Genomic DNA, 21,032 nt, shown 5'->3' on the forward strand with positions numbered 1-21,032 from the left:
GACAGTAGCAGGGTGAAGACTCCATTATCTATGTCCAAGACTGAGTCTCACTTTGTACAGCCCCACTGCTTCATCTGAATCACTCTATCCTAGCACCTGAAGAGGACCCCAAAATGGCAGACCTGCCCGGACTTCCGGGTTGGCGCCATTGTTTAATGGCGGATTCCCTCCGAGCTCCGGAGGGAATCGGCTCCGTAGCGTCTGGGTCTGGCCGCTGCGGCGAAGCGGGGACCCTTAAAATCACAGGCGCGGTTGCCTGTGAACACAGAGACTCGGCGGGCACCATTTGCGCCCCCCCAATCCGCGACGGAGCCTTTTTAAAGGCTTCGGAACGGAGGCAGGGTAAGGCGTGGTGCTGAGAGTACTCCCTCGTCTACGGAGTGAAGCCGCAAGCCATTGACAGAGAGCGCCAACTTCTTCTAAGAGTGATTGGATCCTAAAACATCAACCCGTGAGTAATACGGAGATTGGAACTTTAAAAAATTTCTTATCTTGGATTTGGAACGAGCGGGAAGGGGCTAAAAAGGAAGTCCACCCCCCCCTCTTTGTAAACAACTTAAAGCAAAGGACTGGGCAGCTAAGGTCGAGAGAATCTGTTTCTTGCTTTTTTTTAACTAAAGATCCTGACCTCACGGTTTGGACATTATAAGAGGATATTCTGGAGGATAAAAAGAATTTTGGGAGCTGAAACTACACCCCCCCCAGACCCGGGAACGTCCGATGAGAAAGCCTGTTGCATGGAAGATTTTGACAGCTGTCAAGTGAGCTGCTAGTCAGCTAGTTGTCAGCTGGAAAAAGAGAACATTGTTTCTGCTGTTTTTGCTGGTTTATTCGGGATAACTTGTTGAAAATAAGGTTGATACAAAATAACTGGACTTTTGGTTTTTTGAGCTGAAAGGAAGATCAAGGAATTAAATCCCCCTAGAGGGGTAACAAGGATACTACATTACAAAAATGGCTGGAGTGTCTAAATTCCAAGCAGAATTGGACAGAGCACTGGTTCTCTTGGGAAACTTACAAGATGAGTACGATGCTTTGTCTACAGAGGTAGCGCTATTACACTGGACAGTAAACAACAGCTTGGAGTCTGATAAGGATTTGAAACAGGAAGCCTATTCAACTGAACAAATAAATGAAACCGAAAGCGTAGACACGATGGAGCAATATGTTCTTTTTGAAGAAAACGAAGGAGGAGATGGAGGTTTGCAGGAGTCAAAGGAGAGCTACAATATGAGGCCTGACATGATGACAAAAAAGGACAATAAAAACTGGATGCGGAAAGCCTGGTTTGATTGGGAATTTGGAAAATGGAGAGATCCTCTTTTGAGGAGATCTGAAGACCTGAGGATTATAAATTTGTTGAAGGTGGAAGCTGGAGCTGTGGGGACATTTGGATTTGAAAGAAATTTGAAACAAGAGTTGGAATACCCCATAGGCTTTGCTTTTGCTTTTAAGTATGGAGGACTGGCTAGAAGCAACACCGATTCTGTTGGGCCAGAGCCCCTCCGAGACCTGGGGCTTAACATCAAGGTCTATCAAAGAGACCGGCAGAAAGGAACTGAGAGAGACATAAGGGCCTCGGACCTGAGATCTCCAGGCTAAATAAATAATATAAAGACTGATGGATATTGGTTGGGGACTGGAACCGGGAGAAGGGTGGGTGGAGGTTGGGAATCCAAAGGGTACATAAGGATAATTTGCATTGCTTTGTTTGTTTTATATTTTGTTAGTGGTAAGGAAATTGGGTAAACCGTGGAAGGGAAATTTTGGTCGACCTTAGGAAAAAGGTTCAAGAGTAAATTAATGAGGTATAAGTATTGATGTGTAACTTTAATAAGGTGAAATTGGTTTTTTTCTTCTTTTTTTTTTAACTAAGTGAGAATAAGGCTGTTAAAAAATAAATGGAGGAAATGGAAAAAAGAAGTAAAGTAAAATAACAGTATGTTAGAATAAATGTTTAAGTTAAGGTGAAGAAATAAGTTAAGGACTTGCTGAATTGACAATTTAAATTGGAATACAAGAAGGGGAGGTGTGAGGAGGTCTGAGAAATAAGGTTGAGGAAAATAAGTATCAGAAACTGTATGTGTTTTTTCTATTTTTTTTTGTTTAGTTTCGAATATTTTGTTTATTTTTTTTGTTTTTGTTTGTTGTGTGTTTTCTGAAAATACCAATAAATATTTAATTAAAAAAAAAAACAAAATGGCAGACCTGCCCTTCCCGCCAGGGAAGAAGGGGTGAGGAAAGATCTACATCAGGAACAAGGGGAGACTGACATTGGGATCTGCTGCCGCTATGAATCCTGCAGCCTCAGGCAGTCGCCTCATTTTGCCTCATTCACGGACTGGCCCTGGACTTTGATACATAAGGCAAACTGTAAGCATATGTTGGTACATGCAGCTAGTGGTGTAGCGTAGGGGTGCCACAGGGGCTGTTGCCCCATGCACAAAATTCTTAGGGTGCAAAATTTCTGCTCCTCACTCGCCTGAGGCCCTGAAGCCGCTGAATTTCAGTGCCCGCATGGTGTTTAAGGTGGTGTGGAAGGAATCCCCTCATTTTATTATTTCCTCTTCTTGCACCCTCTTGTGGAGGCAGGTCACCGCTTCTCCCCAACCCCTCCTCTCCCCACACCCTCCAGCCACCCCTCTGCACTATGGCTAGAAAAGGCCGCATGTGCTTTTGCCGGAGAAGCATCACAACTCTTGAACTTCACGTGGGGTATGCGTTTATGTGTTCTGGGTTTTTTTCCCTCTTTCTGAGGAGGGGACACAATACTTGCCTTGCCCCGGAAGCTGGCAACCCACACTACACCACTGCTTGCAGCTTGGTTGATGTTGTCATACAAACATTCAAAAATCTCACGTAGGCCATTTAGTGACTTACAACAGAACAACTGAATGAGCCCTTAACTAGTGAATGATTGTAAACCACATTGAGGTCATGAAAGGACAGTTAACATTCAAGCATAAAGCATGAGCAGTGATGGCTTCTGCAGTGTGTTTGTTCATTTATACCTCCAACATTAGGAGGGGCCATTCTTCATATTAAGTTGGTTTTCTGTCATGTAAATGTGCACATGAACAAGACAGTATTCATTCAATTCCAGTTCATGGAATATAAGAGCTGGAGCACCAGCACAGCTATTAGCAGATATACATACAGAATATGTACAGTAGCCATAGGTACAATAATATGATGGGGGAAAGCAATAAAAGTTATGCACTGATTTAATGTGAAATCAGTATGGGGAGATATTTTTGTGGGTGTGCATTTAATACGTCAAGTGCTGTGAAATTACATTTTGTTAGGCAGGGAAGTTGTTCAAAAGCTTAATGGAAGGATTCCGTACGCTGATATAATTTTTATTTATTAATGGAGCCAGAAGCAAGTTTTTTCTGTGATTTATATGGTGTAGAACTGTGAATTTGCTTTCACATTCAGAAGAGGCCTTCATGCAATCAGTGAATACATGGCGGTGGGTGGGATCATTTATTCCGTTCACTCCACCAATGTGCAAATTTTTTAGTTGAAGCTGTGCCTGCAGCTGTATACACATTGGCTCTGTCAGCACACTCAGGGATCCAGGTTCCCATATCAGGCAGATAGAACTTACACTAATGCAGTCCCCGACATGTTGGGCTCCCTGTGCATACCTTCCACTGAACATGTGGAAGCTGAGGGCAGAATGCGCTACTGTGGCATGCGCCCTGCCTCCATGCATTCACTGGCTGTCTATTTCACATCAAGAGAGTTGTTCTGATGTACCCACTATCATCTCTACACAGAAAACTGAAATATTTTTACATATCTCAAAGTGCTCCCGATGTGGAGTCATCTTGATTGATTTCTGACATAATAAACTGAGTGTGTCAGCACCCGTGTCTAGAAATAATCTGGAACACTTGCCCATGTCTGTTTGTATATTTGCCTCTAGTTTTAATAAGCAGCAGTTGTTCTTCTGCTTCACAAATCAGCCTAAGACAGACTGATTTGGAGGATGTGTAAAAGTAACTTTGGGTACATCCTCCTTGACACCAACGGAATCACTTGGGTAGGAGACTTTCAGTGTTATGCATAAACTACATTTCTATTGATGGTGTACCTTTTTATTGCCTAGAACTTTGTTTTTGTCCTGGATTCTATCGCATTTCAGTGAAACACTTTCTTTGTATCTCTTTAGCACTTTGTAGGCAATGTTGCTGGCAATTCAGATGAACAGGGTAAACTTTGCAAGAGCTGAGCAGCTGGGTCATATCTGTTTACAAAAAACCTCCACTTCGAATTTATGAAGGGAAGTGAGATAAACTTGGCAAGAAGTCAGCTACAAGTCGATTAAGATTAGAACTTACAATATTTTTCCTGCCCCATTAGTATTTACAGCCAAGCCTCAAAATGCATTAATATAAACTGTCTTAATATTTTTGTTCTTAGTTTACATTTGAGAACGACAATGGGGTGGGGAGAGAATAATATGCAATGTCTTGATCTAGTTTTATTATCTGTATTTTCAGCATAGATTAAGAAAGAAACGAGTACACTGGGCCAAGGAAGAGACAGTGAATATGAATGCATATGAGCCTAAATATTCTGCTTGTGGGGGGCGGGTCTTCTCACCTCCATGTTTTGCCAATTGTTTTTCAAAGCTAATGATTTGAAAATTACAGTTAACATAACATTTAGGTGAGAAAGGATGGCCTTTTTGTTTATTTTGGTTATGCTGGGCCTTGCTTTATGATTGGATTGCCGTGGTTTTGCCCAAGAAATGCAACAATAAGCTGAAATGGAACTGCAGCACTATGGAAAGCCAAGATTTCAGTTAAATTATTCAGTAGAAGATTACACTGAATCTGCCTGAGTTCTTTCTGCATTAAAATTTGCAATGTTATTACGCTGGTAGGGCTACTTTGGACAGTAGCACGAGAAAACTGAAGCTCAGCTTTCCCCCCAGTAAAGATGTACATAGCATTATAATCCAGATCCAAAGTTGAACTACATAAATGTATTGTGTCAAAACACAACAGGGGAACCTGCAACTTGTTGAAATAACTGGCAAGATACCATAGCACTGATGCCACCAAGAGGACACCATTGGGGCAGAGAGGCAAAATCAGAATTATAAAATCTTTCATTAATATGTGCAGAGGAGCCAAGATCCAATTAGAACATGTATGCTGGTACAAATCATTTGACTCACGGGGAACATCTGAGAATGCCCGGGGCTAACTTAACCCATTGTTCTTATTCTCTATTTATCTACTTGAGAAGGAACCATTCAGAGTTGACTAGTACAGTATCAGAAATAAATGCACTGGACACAGAAATATCTTTGCCTCATCTTCTCAGGTGAATACAAAGGTACCATTTCAAGAGCACTCAAACCAGTATGTGTGGCCCTAGCACACAGTGAAGCTGAAACATCCATGACAAATATACATATTGGGAGGTGAAATGCTGGATCAGCCACTGTTTAACCTTTTTTAAATGAGTCAGGCAGCCTATCCACTTTTTTTAAAAAAGCAGCCTGTACACACACACACACACACACACACACACACACACACACACACTTATATCTCTCTGTGTTTATCCTTGCCTTACAAGGGGGAGAGGGGGACAGAAAACATTATTTTAAACTGCAGAACTGTTCGAGAGATTGGAGGAGACAGAACTAATGATGTCACGTATATTAGCCAATAGGCACCCGCCCCAGATAAGATTTTTCTCATTCATTCCATTCAGACTCAAACCTGTGAAACTGCGATTCTTTCTTTGCTTTTTTAGAGAACTTGTCTCAAAACAGAAGTATGTGTATTTACAGAGGAAGGAACCTGCCATCACTGCTCTCAGAACAGCACATTTGTACACAACCAGTGGTTTGCTTCCTGAATGTTCCCAGTGCTTAGTTTAGAAATATCTCTCTGTGCATTAAATGGCTGGAATCAACCATTGACAGGGTGCTGCTGAAATTAAACCTATTCCCTGTGCTCATATTATAATAATGCCTGAGATTCTTTTAACTCAAGTTCATAAGAACAAAACAAAACAACAAAAAAACTAAGGTCTGTATTGTGCCTTTGTCAGCCTTCATTGCTGCATTGGTTTTAGCATAGAAGTGCAGAGGGGTCTATTCAGCAATGGAGAAACCAATAACAAACACTGTTTGTTCCGCCTCAGGGGGAATGATAAAGGGATTGTTTGGAAACATGCACAATGTGTTTTGGAAAAAGCCTTATTTCATGAACAAACCCATCTGGGAGTTGCTATAATATTGTGGCTCCTGCTGCATCCTCACTTCTTGGGTCTTTCACACCAATTATGAAATTGTTGGTTCTTCTGGCTCCGTGAACGAGAGAAAGGACCTCGATTTTGCTCACCGGCTGACCCCTGCTTGTAAAGTACTTGATATCTTCTTCAGGAAACTCACCTGGTGGAGAATTTTAGAAAAGATTAGTTTTATTGAAAGGGTTGGCAGCAGTCCCCATCAAGGTGCTGACTGATGTGCCAACTGGTACACAATGAAGGCAGATCCCTGGATCCACCCTTTCCCCCCTTATGCAGAGGAATCATGTGCAGTCTTGTGTATGTAGAACACCTGTGTCACCATGTTCACGTTTCCTAACTGTAGGATCAGGGCACAAGTGCTTTAAAGGAGTTGTAGGGCTTGGTGTATTAATAAGGGAAGAGAAAAGTTGCTTAGGTACCTAAGCTAAATAATAGGAAAATGGCACAATAAATATGCATTTGACTCCCTTGACCATACAGTTAGGGGTGGTCAAACACCAGCCCATGATTCTGATCTGGCCTGTCAAGTTTTTGCAGGGGGAGGGGGCAGTCACAGCCCTATTTACCAGTTGCAACAGCACTGACTAATGAAGTGCATTTTCTTTTCCACCTCCATTCAGCACCCAAGTGCCATGATGGGGAGGAAAATACCTTCCCTTATTCCTCTGTTGATTGTACCTGCCTTTCTGCTGTTGGAGAGCAGATCAAAGTGCTTTACAAACATGAAAGAGAGCTTGGATCTCCCCCAAATTTCTTGAGTCAATGCTCAGGAAAACATGGTAGCAGACTGAAGAGCTCTTTCCCGTTTCTGGGGGAAAGGCCATAGCTCAGCGGCAAAGCCTTTGCTTTGCTTGCAGAGGGTCTGAGGCTCAATCCCTGGAATATCCAAGTAGGGCTGGGAGAGTCTTTTGCCTGAAATCCTGGAGAGCCGCTACCAGTCAGTTCCAAGTTAGCTGGACCAATGGCCTGACTTTGCATAAGACAGATTCCTAGGTTCGTTCTGCCCACACTGCAGAAGAGGAAAAGTGGCTAATATTGCAGGTAACATAAGCAAAAGTGCAGAAGCATTGCTTCCACTTCACCAAAGTACCAGCATACAGTTTCCTTTTCAGCTTCTGCAATGTAGTCAGATACAAAAAGACTCTCCCATCTTACGACAGCCATACGATGAGGTTCAACAAACCATGTCAAGATGAGGAAAAATTACAGAGTAATCTTAGATGTCTCAGGGGGAAACCCTCACCCTGTTTCACTTGTGTCTGAAATCACAGAAGTGAAATAATAAAAGTCCAGACTTCAAAGATCAGTGATCCATACTTACTGTCAACTTCCAGGATATTAGACTGAAGTTGAGGATGAAGCCGGCCTAGCGAAAGACTCTCACTCAGGTTCTTGTTGTAGGTCAAAACGTTTACTAAAACCTGTTAAAAGATCAGATGAAGCAGATGCTAAGGTTTTTGATGAATTGTTCTTGATGGAATCTTGAGTCTTGTTCAGATACTCAAAGTGAAGATGCAGGAGCATGGCTGACACACCTGCCTTCCACCTGTTTGTGGGTATGTCTGCATAGTGGCTTATGCTTCTGGACCTCTACCTATGTACGCATCAGTTATGTGATCTGTACACTAGAAGAAATAGGGTGTATGGATCACAGTATTGGTGTCTGCATCAAATCATCATTCAATAACCTAAGAAGAGCCTGCTGGATCAGACCAATGACCCATCTTGTCCAGCATCCTGTTTTCACAGGGGCCAACCATTCTGCAAACCTGTCCTCCAATGTCTGGGATTCAGCTATCCTGAAGGGATGGCACTATAGTCATGATCACACACTCCACTTATGCATCCATTATGAACTTATTCCCTCTCCCCAAAAAAGATTAGTACTTCTATGCAGTCAAAGCCCTTAAGATCAGTGCTATTTTTCTAGAGAAGGAGGTGCCAGAATTCACCACAAACACCTCCCTTGTTCTCTTATAATGGCAATGGCACCCATCTGAGAGGTGCCAGAACTGAGTTCCAGCAAATTCCAGCTGGAAAAAAAGCCCTGCTTAAGACTAATATGGTGGTCACATGCTGACACTGAGTGACAGTATTAAGTAGCACAGTTCGAACAACTTTTCACACTTCAAAGCCAATTTACGAGTTCAGTAAAAGCTGGGCCCAAATGAACTGTAGTGCCATCCCAAGGCATTTTACGGTCAGAAGCAGAATCAAGATGGCGCCTATACCACACGCAAACACACAGGTCAATGTTTTTTAAAAGTGTTTTTGCATCAACTCAGACATTTGTTCTTGCCTTCATCTATCCCCTCCCCTGCCCCACCTGCCCCTGGCAGGGCTAGTCCTGGAGAACCAGTTCTTTCTCTTGGTAAGAAAGGATATTATATTGCAAGCATCCATCAGTGCTCAGAAGACTGACCTGTGTTATGCTGCTCAAAGCTTTGTCACCACCATTGGCTCCCAAACAAAGGTAAGTCCCACACATCCCTTCTGATGGCCGGACAACAGTGGGTAGCAAGAAAGACAGCGGCCTTTTCCCAGGCTGAATAAAGTTCCTCTGCAGGAAAAATAATTTTGCAAAGCACTGTTAAATATATCAGTAGGAGCCTTTCCCCCTCAAGCTTCTGTTTCCTTGAATCTCTGAGGTAATAAATACCATTACCCAATTACCAGACAGGTTCAAATCAGCTGAATGTCAGAAGCCTTTTTCAAAGAGCTGGGCAAGATAGCACTTTGAAACGGTATTTGGAAGACATCTTCAGAAACCTCTGTCAAAATGCTATTTTGCAAAGCACTTTGAAAAGCCTTCTGAGTCAGCTGGCTGTTGGATCTTCAGAAGCCCCTTTCAAAGAGCTATTTTGCACAGCTAAGAGGTTTTTACTTGCAGTTCACCATGGTTTCATTTGAGCCATATATGATGTCAGGTGTACAGCAAGTGGGAGTGGTCAGGAGCCAAATGGGGAAGCGAAGCAGCCCTAAATAGACTAATGGGCCAGAGTTTCCCTACTCCAGCAACAGGGTATCTTTCATAGCACACATCCAGATAATATCACATCACATTTATCTAACAACATTCACTGCAGGAAATCCAAGGCTCTTTATGGAAAAATATTTATAGTAGACACACATTGGAAAGTAAAGCAGCTCTGAAAACAGGTTAAGAGCTAAAATTGCCAGCCCAGCTGTAAAACCACACATATCGTGGCAAATAAAGGACTCCTAGATCTTAATTATCTGATGGATACATGCACTTCATCAATCATTGGTGCCATGCTCACATACACTTACTATTCATTTCACTATTCATGTCAGACAAATTCATATTTTATTACCAAGCCAGAAGATGAATGGCCCTCTGTTTCATTCATCCAAGAAAAATCCAGCATCTGACTGTTTAGAAGGATTCCAGAAGAAGTCATTATTCCACTTCCAAACGGCCGGTTCAAGGAACTGGAAAGGGACACACACAAAAGTTTTTGAGAATCCAAATCCACAAAGTGATTCACCTGCTGCCCCAGTGCTTATGGTTCTCAGGCTCCTTGATCTTCCCAGTTCCCTGATACACACCTTAGGCAATAAAGAGAGTCCTGCTGGATCAGACCAGAGCTCAGACTAGTCTGGCATCCTTTTTTTTCACCAGATGCCTATGGAAAATCCAGCAGTAGGGTATGAGGGCAGTAGTTCTCTCCTGCTGTTGCTTCCCAGTAACTGATATTTGATGTCATATTGCCAATGGAAATTCATCCATCATGACTATGAGCCGTTGACAAACTGATCATCCATCATTTTGTCTTATCCTCCTTTAAAGCCATCTATGGCTGCATTCACACTGCAGTTTATTCAATTTTCCCAACGCTTTCCTAGCTACTAATTTTCACATCATATCCAAATTTCACATGACATAAAAACCACTTTCTGAAATATAGTGGAATATAGTGCTAGTTTTGTGCACCATGTTATTTGCTTTTTAGAACAGAGCTCTCACTCCCAGGTGCCGAATATTGCTAAAATCCACCTGATTATAAAGCATTTGTTTAAAAAATCTTACTCCCTATTTCTAAGGGAATGTCCACAGAAGCATTTCATTCCAAACAGGGAAGCTTAGCTCAATTATTTGTGCCAAAAGAGAAATGTGCAAGATCTAAATGTGGATGTGCAAGATCTAAAAAACAAGTGGAGAAGGAGACAAAATGGTCGCCAACCCTTGAAAAACTATTGAAAAATAATCATGGAACAGACTGTGGACAAATGCACCATACAAATCCATATTGGCAACAACCAGGGAAAGAGCCCTTAAAATGTGCATGGCTGGAACTTAGCACCTAGACGCCTAGCGTATATAAACTGAACATTTATCCCATGTATTGGAAAGGATGTACTACTACAGGGACATATCAGAACATGTAGTGGGGGTGTCCAAAAATAGAAAATTTATGGGGGGGGAAGTATTTACAAAAATATCTTGGATTACAAGGCAGACAGTCCTCATGACCCCAGGACTGGCTCTACTTAACCTGTATAGTCACAATATATTGCAAACTAGAAATGAAATAGTCATAACACATCTATTAACCGCTACAAGATCAACTATTGCGAGGGCATGGAAATCATTAAAATCATTAACTAAGGACCAATGGTATAATGCAATTTGGCAAACAGCATTATTGGAAAAACTGACACAAAAAATTAAAGGTAGCAGGAGGCCAAAAGAAACAAGATAATTTTATGCAGTCTAGTGTGATTTTATTGATTACACAAATAATGAGGCATGTGGTAGAACAGTACCCATAGTTTGCAGCATAGTCTGATGTGCATCAAGTATATATTTTGTTTTATTTCCCCCCCTCCCCTCACTCCCCCTTCCTGTAAATTATAATTGTTGTTGATACAAAATACATTTTACGTATGGTCACCAATCTAAGCAATACATCATTTCATATCTGTAATAACCGTAATAGTTTTGGTATATACACTTTGACACAATTTGTTAATATGTTCAGAAACATTTATCTGAGTGTTTGTATTATTTTTCATTTTATGTAATTCTTGCATGTCACATGCTGTGATGTCAATAAAGATATATCTCAATGCAAGCATGTTAAACTGTTTAAAGATGAAAATGAATAAAAACTATGTTGCCCGCCCCAAATGCTTTACCTTACAACTGCAACAATGTAGTCATCAGGTCCCATGACAAGGACCTGACTTGCAGAGGGTCCACTTTCCATGGAGAAATGTGGAATGCCATGATCAGAGGGGAACGACTGAGAGTCAATCTGTTGACGCAGGAAATTTGCCTTGGATTTACTGCATTGACAAGAGGGAGGGGGGAAGAATTTATGTTTTTTTAATCATACTGTGATGGGGGAGGGGGGGATTAGAACTAGGGAAAGGAGGTATAAAATGTCCATCCCAAAAATTTATTTAACAACAAACCAATGAAACAGAAGAAGTATGTTTTATTCTGTTGTGCTTTTTGAATTTTAAATGATGTGTTTTGTCCCACCCGCGTCCTTCACAACTGGTGATGCTGTCCAGAGCTAATGGAAACTGTAGTCCAAAACATCTGGCGAGTACCAGTCTGGGAATGGATAGTATATAGCAACAACAACCTTATTCTCCCAAATATGGAAGAGGTAGGTAGGCATCAGAAGTGTCAAAGGGACCCCAAAATTTTGCAGAAGTACAAAAAAACTTTTTTGGGGGAGCAATAACCCCAGGGGGTGTGAAACGCCCCCAAAAAATCATGTCAGCAGTCAGTGGGCTCAGAATACTGGCTGGCAGTTAAGAAGAAAAACAGGGTGGGTGGGATGGAGCAACCTGGAAGATGACATGGCTGACTGGCTGGAATCAGGAACAAGGACCCTCCGTATGGCAACATCTTGTGGCAATCCTCTCTTAGGATGCAGAATTCCTTAGCTTCATCCCCCAGTCAATGACATCATATCACCTGAGTGCTAGTTTTCTGCATCTGTGAAGCTTCTGTTGCCAGGCAACATCAGCTCTCTTAAAGTTTGGCCACCCACAGCAGGTCAGACGGTCTCGGCCTACTCCCCATTGCCCAGAGGACAGAATGACCCAGAAGAAGTCGGCTGCCTCTAAACTAAATGACACAGAATATGTCAACATAAAAAATGATTGTTCATTGTGAATCTAGACTTACCTCATCATGTCTTCTACGCTGTGAGAAATGGACACATCGTAGAAAGGGTCCCCCAAGCTGCTAGCTAGTGCCAAGACGACTTTTAGTGTCTACATTGAATGGAAAGGAAGACAAAAGGAGTCACGTTATGAAGCAGCCCACCTATTCCATCTCCATTGAAAGAATGGTGAGAGGTGTGTGCTCTCGTGGCAAGATAGAGCCACTTCCTTTCTGTCTAAATTTATCACTCCGTTCTCTCTATTATATAGTAATGAGTGAGGCTAGATGAGACATTAGCTACACATTTGCATCCCATGACTGGGATTCTTCCATTCCAGATCATATCCAGCATGGCTTCTGTTAGTTTTGAAAAGAAAGGGGAGTTGTAGTCCCCAAACATCTGGAGGGCCGAGTTTGCCTATGCCTGGTGTATAGTGAAAAACATGGAAAGCAATGGGCCAAATGTCCATGAAATGCAAGAAGTCCCATCTGTGACAGTTCTATGTAAAGCTTAAATATAGCACCTGTTCACAACAGCAGTAATAGTTTACAGTTTTGCTATCCTAATTTGATGCCTGTTGTATGTAGTAGAAGAAACCACTGTCTCAAATAAGGACTGCACCAACAGAATCAAACTTACTGCTAAATTGTAGTTCCGCAGTTTTCAAGTTCCTTTGTTGAAAAATTGTCTGTCACTAGTTTCTAAAGTCTGCAATTCCTTGGTCAGATTTGGTTCCCTTTATTCTTTTAAAAAATATGGTTGCTGAGCTGCATGTAATACTTATCTATATCCACTTTATATAAAAACTAGTGCCCCTTTGAAAAGGTGTCACATTCAGAGGCCACTGAACCTGATCACTGTTGTCTGTAATAATGTTATATGCTACTGGCCAAATTTCCCATGATATGCAAGATGCATGGTTAAAAGATACACCACAAGGAGGTGCTTTCAGCTAATACACGTCAACTATTTGCTATGTTTGCCTTGAGGAAGACAGATACCAAAAAAATAGCAAACAGCTAGTTCATATTCTTTTCTCTTCCAAAAATCTTGTTGTTTGAATGAGTTGACTGAAGACTATAATGTCTTCATGCAAAGACCACTAGTTTAATTATTTTCTTTTAACAACAGTGCATTAGAATGCAGTAAGCTTCTGGTATTTTTATGTTACTAAATCCATTCATGCAAATGTACAAAGCCACATTCACACCATACATTTAAAACACTGTGACATCACTTGAAACAGCCACGGCTTTTCCCAAAGAATTCTGGCATTTGTAGTTTGCTAAGGGTGCTGGTTGGATAGTGTTCTTGAAGCTACCAGCATGAGTTTGACCAAACTGCGGGAGGCAGTGGAAGACAGGAGTGCCTGGCGTGCTCTGGTCCATGGGGTCACAAAGAGTCGGACATGACTAAACGAGTAAACGACAACAACAACAAGGGTGCTGACAGTTGTTAGGAGAGGTGTATTCTTCCCTGCCTCAAACTACAATCATCAAAGTTTCCTGTGAAGAAGGATTGATTGTTAAACCACTCTGTGGATTGTGAGGGGAATAAGGGTCTCCTAAAAACTCTCTGCACCCTTAACAAATTACAGCTCCCATTTACAGCTGTATATAGTGATATGATACAGATTTAAATGTATGGTGTGAATGTGGCCTAAGGTGGTGATGACCACATTAAGTGCTGAGCATTGTTTTTACTACGGGACGCAGGTGGCGCTGTGGGTTAAACCACTCAGCCTAGGACTTGCCGATCAGATGGTCAATGGTTTGAATCCCTGCGACGGGGTGAGCTCCCATTGCTCGGTCCCAGCTCCTGCCAACCTAGCAGTTCAAAAGCACGTCAAAGTGCAAGTAGATAAATAGGTACCACTCCGGCGGGAAGGTAAACGGCGTTTCCATGCACTGCTCTGGTTTGCCAGAAATGGCTTAGTCATGCTGGCCACATGACCTGGAAGCTGTACGCCAGCTTCCTCAGCCAATAAAGCAAGATGAGCGCCGCAACCCCAGAGTCGTTTGCGACTGGACCTAATGGTCAGGGGTCCCTTTACCTTTTTTGTTTTTACTAGAGATGTTTCCATGGCAGGCTCACTAGAAGAAATTTTAACCAGCAAGTACAAAATAAGGCTTTTAGGACATAACAGATAAAATAAATTGGATTTCAGTTCCAATGAGCATTAACTCAAAACCCATGATGATAGAAATTTTGCGTTGCATCCAATGCTAGTCCTCTTCAGAGATGATCCATCGAAATAAATTACCATGACTCGCTTAAGAGTATTAATTTCAGTGGGTCTACTTTGAGTAAACCTTCGGAGGATTCAACCCTTTGTCACTACATAATAGCCCATTCAAGTAACTGTGTTGGTTAATGCTGAATTACAACCATTTACAGTTTCTTTTCCTATATGATTATCCCAAAAGTTCTCAGAGAAGCCACAAGACCGCATCACACCATTGCCAGAAACAAAATATTCTGTTAAATGAGTCATACCTCTGTTATCCAGTGGAGAATATTTTCTCTGGCTACCTGACTGGTGATATTGAAACCCTCAAGGATGTTCAGAGCTGTGATCAGGGCAGGACCTACGTGTGGAGGTGATGGACTGAGAACAAGGTGGCCTGTTATAGTAGAGGAAGAAGAAAGGTACGTATTTCCACCTTTTGTCCAGAATCCATTGAAATGACAGTTCTATGAAGCCAAAGGGCACTTCATGTGCAACATCTACACGTCTACTCAGAAATAAGCCTCACTGGCTTCCGTAAGATTGCAACTTTGGACTTCATTTTCCCAGATTGCAGTGTGACAGCATCTGATGTGTGGGAAACTGTTTTGAAACAAGCGTTTGAGAAGCTGCTTGTGCAGTGGACCGGGATTGGGGCATAGCTCTCAACTTTCCCCTTTTCTTGTGAGGAATCCTATTCAGAATAAGGGAATTTCGCTTAAAAAAAGGAAAAGGTTGACAGCTATGGATTGGGGCTTCAGATGAAACACTGTCTGGATCTGCAACATGACCTGCTTCATTCAAAAGCAGGACACACAGGTTAAAAAAACTGTCTGGGTTGCAGCCCTAAAATAAACACAATGATAAAGGAATCCATAATGGCCAGGGATGGTGGAAGCTGGATTCCAGAAACGTCCAGAGAGCGTACCATCTTGGCTAGCTCTGTGCTAGAGACTTTCATGCTATTCTATTCCTGTGGGATGTAGAAAAGCCAGATTGAATATACAAGGGTATGAGGAAGGGGAAAGTGAGATATTTGTGTGAGTTAGCCTAAAACCATGGATTACTTATTTACAATTCATGGTGTTTCACAGGTCTTCATTTCTGCCAGAAAGTTGGGCAGAAGAAAAATTAGTTATAAAACAAAAACACCCCAATCTATGCCTGATGTTTAGAAGGCCTGACTTAGCACCACAATTAGTATTTGCATTACAGCAGCACAGGTGAATTCAAGCCTTGTTTCCTTTTGTGAGGGTTTCATTAGCTACTGTTTTTGGAGGACTATGGGCAGCGGGGGCAGGGGGGTATATAATTTGATTAAACTTGGGGGAATCAGAGATTGGGCATGTGGGTTTCATTAGGGCCTCCTCCTTTTACCCTGTATTCCAAGCATGATACTAATTAGCAATAAAGTGCAGAAAAATGTATCCGCTTCCTAAACCTATTTTTTATAAACTTAAAATTGGGGGGACACTGGGAATCAATCACATGGCATAAAAGATGCCAACCTAGGTGTCATAGATGCACCATTTTACCTTGATATACTGTGTGGACTGGATTTTCCACCAAGACAGTGTAATTACTGAAGTCTTCTTCAGACAAGGTGCCTCCAAAGCTAAGGACCTAGGCAGAAAAGGATCACATCAATGTATTTTCATGCATTATGCTAGCAATATTTGAAATAGACATTTAAGCATTGTTCAGCTGCCTAAAGAATTGCAGCTATTGATGGTTCCCGGTTTTGGGAGGGTCATGGGGCTAGATACCCTCTGTCTCCCCTCTCTGAGAGAGCCAACCTTTCCACCAATTTCACTGCCAAAGTCACAAATTCGCTTGCCTTTTCCCTCTGACCCCAACCTGCACAACCAGAGGGAACGCAAAGCAAGTGGAAGAAGATACTCTCTCTTCTTGTTACTGCTTGCATGCCTGAAGAAGGCAGGACCATGGGCAGCAACAGGGCAAGGAGGAGAAACAGAATGGACTGTGAAGCTCCAGAAGTCATCAGTGGGCTTCTGTAGAGAAAGTGGGTCTCAGAAGATTCCCAACAATGCTGACTCCTGGTCCTGGCCCCGATTTTTATTCTAGATCAGTGGTTTTCAAAGTCTCTATTTTCAATGAACTCTTTCCACACCAACCTATTTGTTGAAGAACACTGACTTTGCAGATGATTCTGGGGTCTAATCTATGGTCTATGTGTGGGATAATCAGTCTCATATAACCAACATGCTTTATTTGATTATAATTAATGCATGAAGGGGTTAAGACCATAGAGTAAGCTGTCCTGCCAGGCTTAGCTATGGAACTCATCCCCACCTAACAGCCTATATTTCCATGCTTTACTTTGCTGCATATTTTGAGATTTTAAATCTCTGCTGGGGCTTTCTCACCAAAGAGTACTTGCCCAAACCTGCAACTAGGCATCCAGGGAATTCTCATTTTTATTACCCCAAGTATTCTATTCTTTGACCAAAACAAAAATCAACAGTGCACACACTAGTTAGCCCTGCATGTTGGACCTTAGAATACAACCAGCATTCCCCACTGCAAGGGAAGATAAGCTGTGACTGTTTTGCCCTAGGAAATTTGGATGTCACCATTACTAATCTGTAATCCTCATGAAGCTTACAAGGAATCCAGAACACAGTTTGAAGCCCACCATATTCAATTCATTTAAACTTGAATAAGAATCAAATCTTCTTGCATTTCCTTACTTACATCAGACTCTCTAGGACACATTCTGTGGACTACCATGAATATGCTTCATTTTCAGGATAGTTAAAACATTGTAAATATCAATGTGTTTGGCTTTTAAAATCCACAATGATACTTGAATCCTGTGTTGTTTGGTACCATCCCTGCATTTTGCTTTTGTGTCTGCAAAGCTAATAGCTTGGGGGCTGGGGATTTAGAGCTGAAAAATTCTGCATGGGGTAAAGGCTAAATATTCTGTTGCCCCTAACCAGAACAAAATCAGAATCTCTGCACAATCGTATCCATTTCAGCCTTTTGCTTCAATAATGCTATGGGATCAAGCGTTCCCACACTATTTACCCTAGTGCGGTGCCACCTGCATGTCTTTGACTCGAATGCCCACCACTTGGTTTCAATGCCAGGTTTTTTATGACACATTGCCTCATCTCAGTTCCTTGTGTTCTCGTAAGCTTTTGATCCCTAGCGTTTCTTTATTCTATGGCAGCCATTTTATACATTTCGAAAAGGACAGAGGTAGTAAAGTGAGGATTAGTGCAGATTAGTTAAATGTAGATATCTGAATCTCTCTCTCTTGCAATGTCCCTTCGCCTTCCCAGGAAACAAAGAAGAGAGAGGGGAGGGGGAGATTTCCCCTGGGATTTGGCAACCTTCCAAAAAGCCGCTCTCTATGTTTAGTGCTGCTTAGAGTTTTCAGAAGTGCTGGTTAAAAAACCTTATGAGGGGGGTGGGTGGGTGAGAGAGAGAGAGAGAGAGAGAGAGAGAGAGAGAGATGCAATGCACTTTTTTCCGTTGTGATTATTAAAAAAACAGGCTGAGGGGACCTGAAAAGTTGAAATCATGTTGCATCATCTAAATGCAGTATTTATGCCTTTGGTATTCATAAGTAGGACCTGCACTGTGAAGTACTCCTGTTCAGTGTCCTGTTACAGGATACTCCATTCCATCGCCCCTCCTCCCCATTTTCTTTATAACCCCAGTCCAAGTCAGCCAGCCTTCCATGCCTACTGAATATGTTCAGATCTCGTTAAGTAGTTTTGGGATTCACCTTTTTAGGTATCCCTCCCTGTCCACATCCTTTGCAAGGGCACTTCAGGAACACAAGGTATATTGCCTCATACCAAACGATACCTTTGGTCCACCTCACTCTCTTTTCTTTCAATCTTTATAACCAACTAGTATCTACTGATGTTTTTAATTATGTTTTGTGGATATTCATGGACTGAAAGCAGCATGTTGAGGATGAGCGTGAACAATTCTGGACTTAGAAAAAGTATACAGTGGTACCTCGGGTTAAGAACTTAATTAGTTTCGGAGGTCCGTCCTTAACCTGAGGTACCACTTTAGCTAATGGGGCCTCCCACTGCCGCCGCACAATTTCTGTTCTCATCCTGAAGCAACATTCTTAACCCGAGGTACTATTTCTGGGTTAGCAGAGTCTGTAACCTGAAGCGTCTGTAACCTGAAGTGTGTGTAACCCAAGGTACCACTGTATTTCTGTACTACAAATGGGTTAGTGTGTCACTGAGACTAAGCTGGCAGCCAGTGCCACCTCTTGTAAGTAAATAGGCAGGCAGGCAGGCAGAGGCTGGCTGAGATTAGTGGGACAGCACCCTATTCACCCGAATGGTCCAGCCTCCACTACTTTCTAGGATGTTCTACAAATCAATCTGGTATCAATGCCTCTCTGGCATCAAATGCACATAACAATCCACACAGAGAAAAGAATCGGGTTGACTCACCTCTGAAATAATCTCTTGTGTTACATTTCCGCTGTAGAAAGCTGAGACCCCTGCTGACCCAAGCAAGTCAAGAAGAGCAGCCAGGTCTGGTCTTCTCACAAACATGCCAGGCAACAAGGGCTGGCCATCTGGAAGGAAGGTCTCTCTGAATTTTTCTGAGTAGTTTTGCTCTTCCTTCATTTCTTTTATAGCCATTGCTACGACAATGAGAGAGACAACAGAAGGGTGTGTGGCGATTACTGCAAAAGATGCTCAGATCAACTTTTTAGGGGGGAAGTTCTAGGAAGACTGCCCACACAGAAAGGATCTACAGCCTGCATATGTTGAACATACCCATGATTAAGGTCTTCAGCAAATAAGGCCCTTCTTCAGAGGTAAAGACCTTGTTGGTGGTGGTGCCTCATTTGCTGAACGGCTTCTGCACATCTACCCACTAATCACCTACTTAGCCAGCATTTATGTGCCAGGTGTTAAGACTGTTCTTTCCGCCAGGTCTTGACTGATGATTGACCAGCTGAACTACTGTACTTTTCTGTCTATAAGACTCCCCCTATTTTGGGGACTCAAATTTAAGAAAATGGGGGGAGATGGCACAGAATTGTTGAGCTTTTTTAGGGGCGACTACCCAGGGTTGTTGAGCTTTGGCGGGGGGTTGCCAAAAATCGCTCACTAACACTCATTGCAAAATCCGACTCCCGTCTGTCCCATTGCCCACCCAACTGCTGGAGCGTCAGTCAATAAACAGCAGCCATTGACACAGCAACAAATAACACACACAATGCACAATAGCTGCTGACAGCTACAGCAGCAACCAATCAAACATCTATCCTATGCACTACCCATGTATAAGACGACCCCCACTTTTCCCATGATTTTTACAGGAAAAAACATAGTCTTTTACATGGAAAAGTGCTGTATGTTGCTCTATTCTGCCTTCTGTTTAGCTGCATTTTGTGTGGTGGCAGTGTTTAGGATTCATCATTTTGCTTTATGATGATATTTCTTTAAATGAGAAATGAACAGGCTGAAAAGAGTTTAAACATATATATTTGTGTACATGCATGAGTGAAAGAGAATGGAAATATGTGCGTGAGAGTGACAGATTTTAAGTATATGAGGGTCTCTGCTGTATCCTATATTGCAGGCTACTATGGTATGATTCATAAATACATTTAGAAATAAGGGCTTTTCCCTGGTCCCAGATGACTGTAAGCAAACATTCCCCATCAGATTTTGCTACCATTGGATCAGGAAAGCAAATCATGGATGAGGTGGAAGATGCTACCCAGACATTTTTGAGAACTGGACTGGCACAAGCAAATCATGTCTTCAGCCATTTTGTTTCTTAAAGCCCCCATGTAAAAGCTCCTGAAAACTACTTCAGTGAGGTGGAGCTTTATGGGGAGAAATGTAATGCTAGAACTTTCCTGTAGCATCCTTTCAGTCCAGTTGTGTGACATGACTCCACACTAGTGGTTGCCAAGGATGCTTCCAGACTGGCTATTTTGGGGTTGGATTCAATCACACACTGGCATCACATGGCACCCTAAATTGCACATCTGGAAAGCTGAGGTCACTACACAAGGAACCAGGGAGGGAAAGAATTGAGAACAAGATTCTTTGGGGCACTTCCACACAGTTGCTATCTTCAGGTGGGATTCAATCACATCCTGGCAAATTCTCAGGTTGCACAATTATGGTTGACTGTGAGGTGTTGGGCAACAATCCTGCTTCCACAAAAAAATCAGCCTTTTGCAATGAGGAAAAGAACACTGGAAAGTGTGGAATGACACTTGCTTGGACACAATATTGTCTAGCCTTCCCACAGTCGGAATGAATACGCTTTCAACAGCCAAAGTCATCAAATCTCCCAGCAAACAAATCAAGATTAATGTTCATTAAACAGATAACCTGGAAACACCCTAAGAA

At 42.2% G+C, this 21,032-nt stretch overlaps 1 protein-coding gene across 1 annotated transcript in view; it reads right to left on the reverse strand.

Moving 5' to 3' along the window:
- Positions 1-4,469: 4,469 nt before the first annotated feature.
- Positions 4,470-21,032, reverse strand: part of GGT7 (gamma-glutamyltransferase 7) — a 34,673-nt gene continuing 18,110 nt past the window's right edge. The window contains exons 7-15 of the mRNA XM_083618661.1: positions 19,104-19,300; positions 16,188-16,275; positions 14,922-15,049; positions 12,446-12,534; positions 11,440-11,589; positions 9,615-9,732; positions 8,702-8,839; positions 7,601-7,700; positions 4,470-6,421 (exon numbers count right to left, since the gene is read on the reverse strand). Coding sequence (XP_083474787.1) covers positions 6,258-6,421; positions 7,601-7,700; positions 8,702-8,839; positions 9,615-9,732; positions 11,440-11,589; positions 12,446-12,534; positions 14,922-15,049; positions 16,188-16,275; positions 19,104-19,300 — 1,172 coding nt within the window. The 3' untranslated portion in view covers positions 4,470-6,257. The remainder of the gene's footprint in view (positions 6,422-7,600; positions 7,701-8,701; positions 8,840-9,614; positions 9,733-11,439; positions 11,590-12,445; positions 12,535-14,921; positions 15,050-16,187; positions 16,276-19,103; positions 19,301-21,032) is intronic.

This window comes from Podarcis filfolensis, assembly GCF_964270895.1.
Source record: "Podarcis filfolensis genome assembly, chromosome: 6".
NCBI lineage: Eukaryota > Metazoa > Chordata > Lepidosauria > Squamata > Lacertidae > Podarcis > Podarcis filfolensis.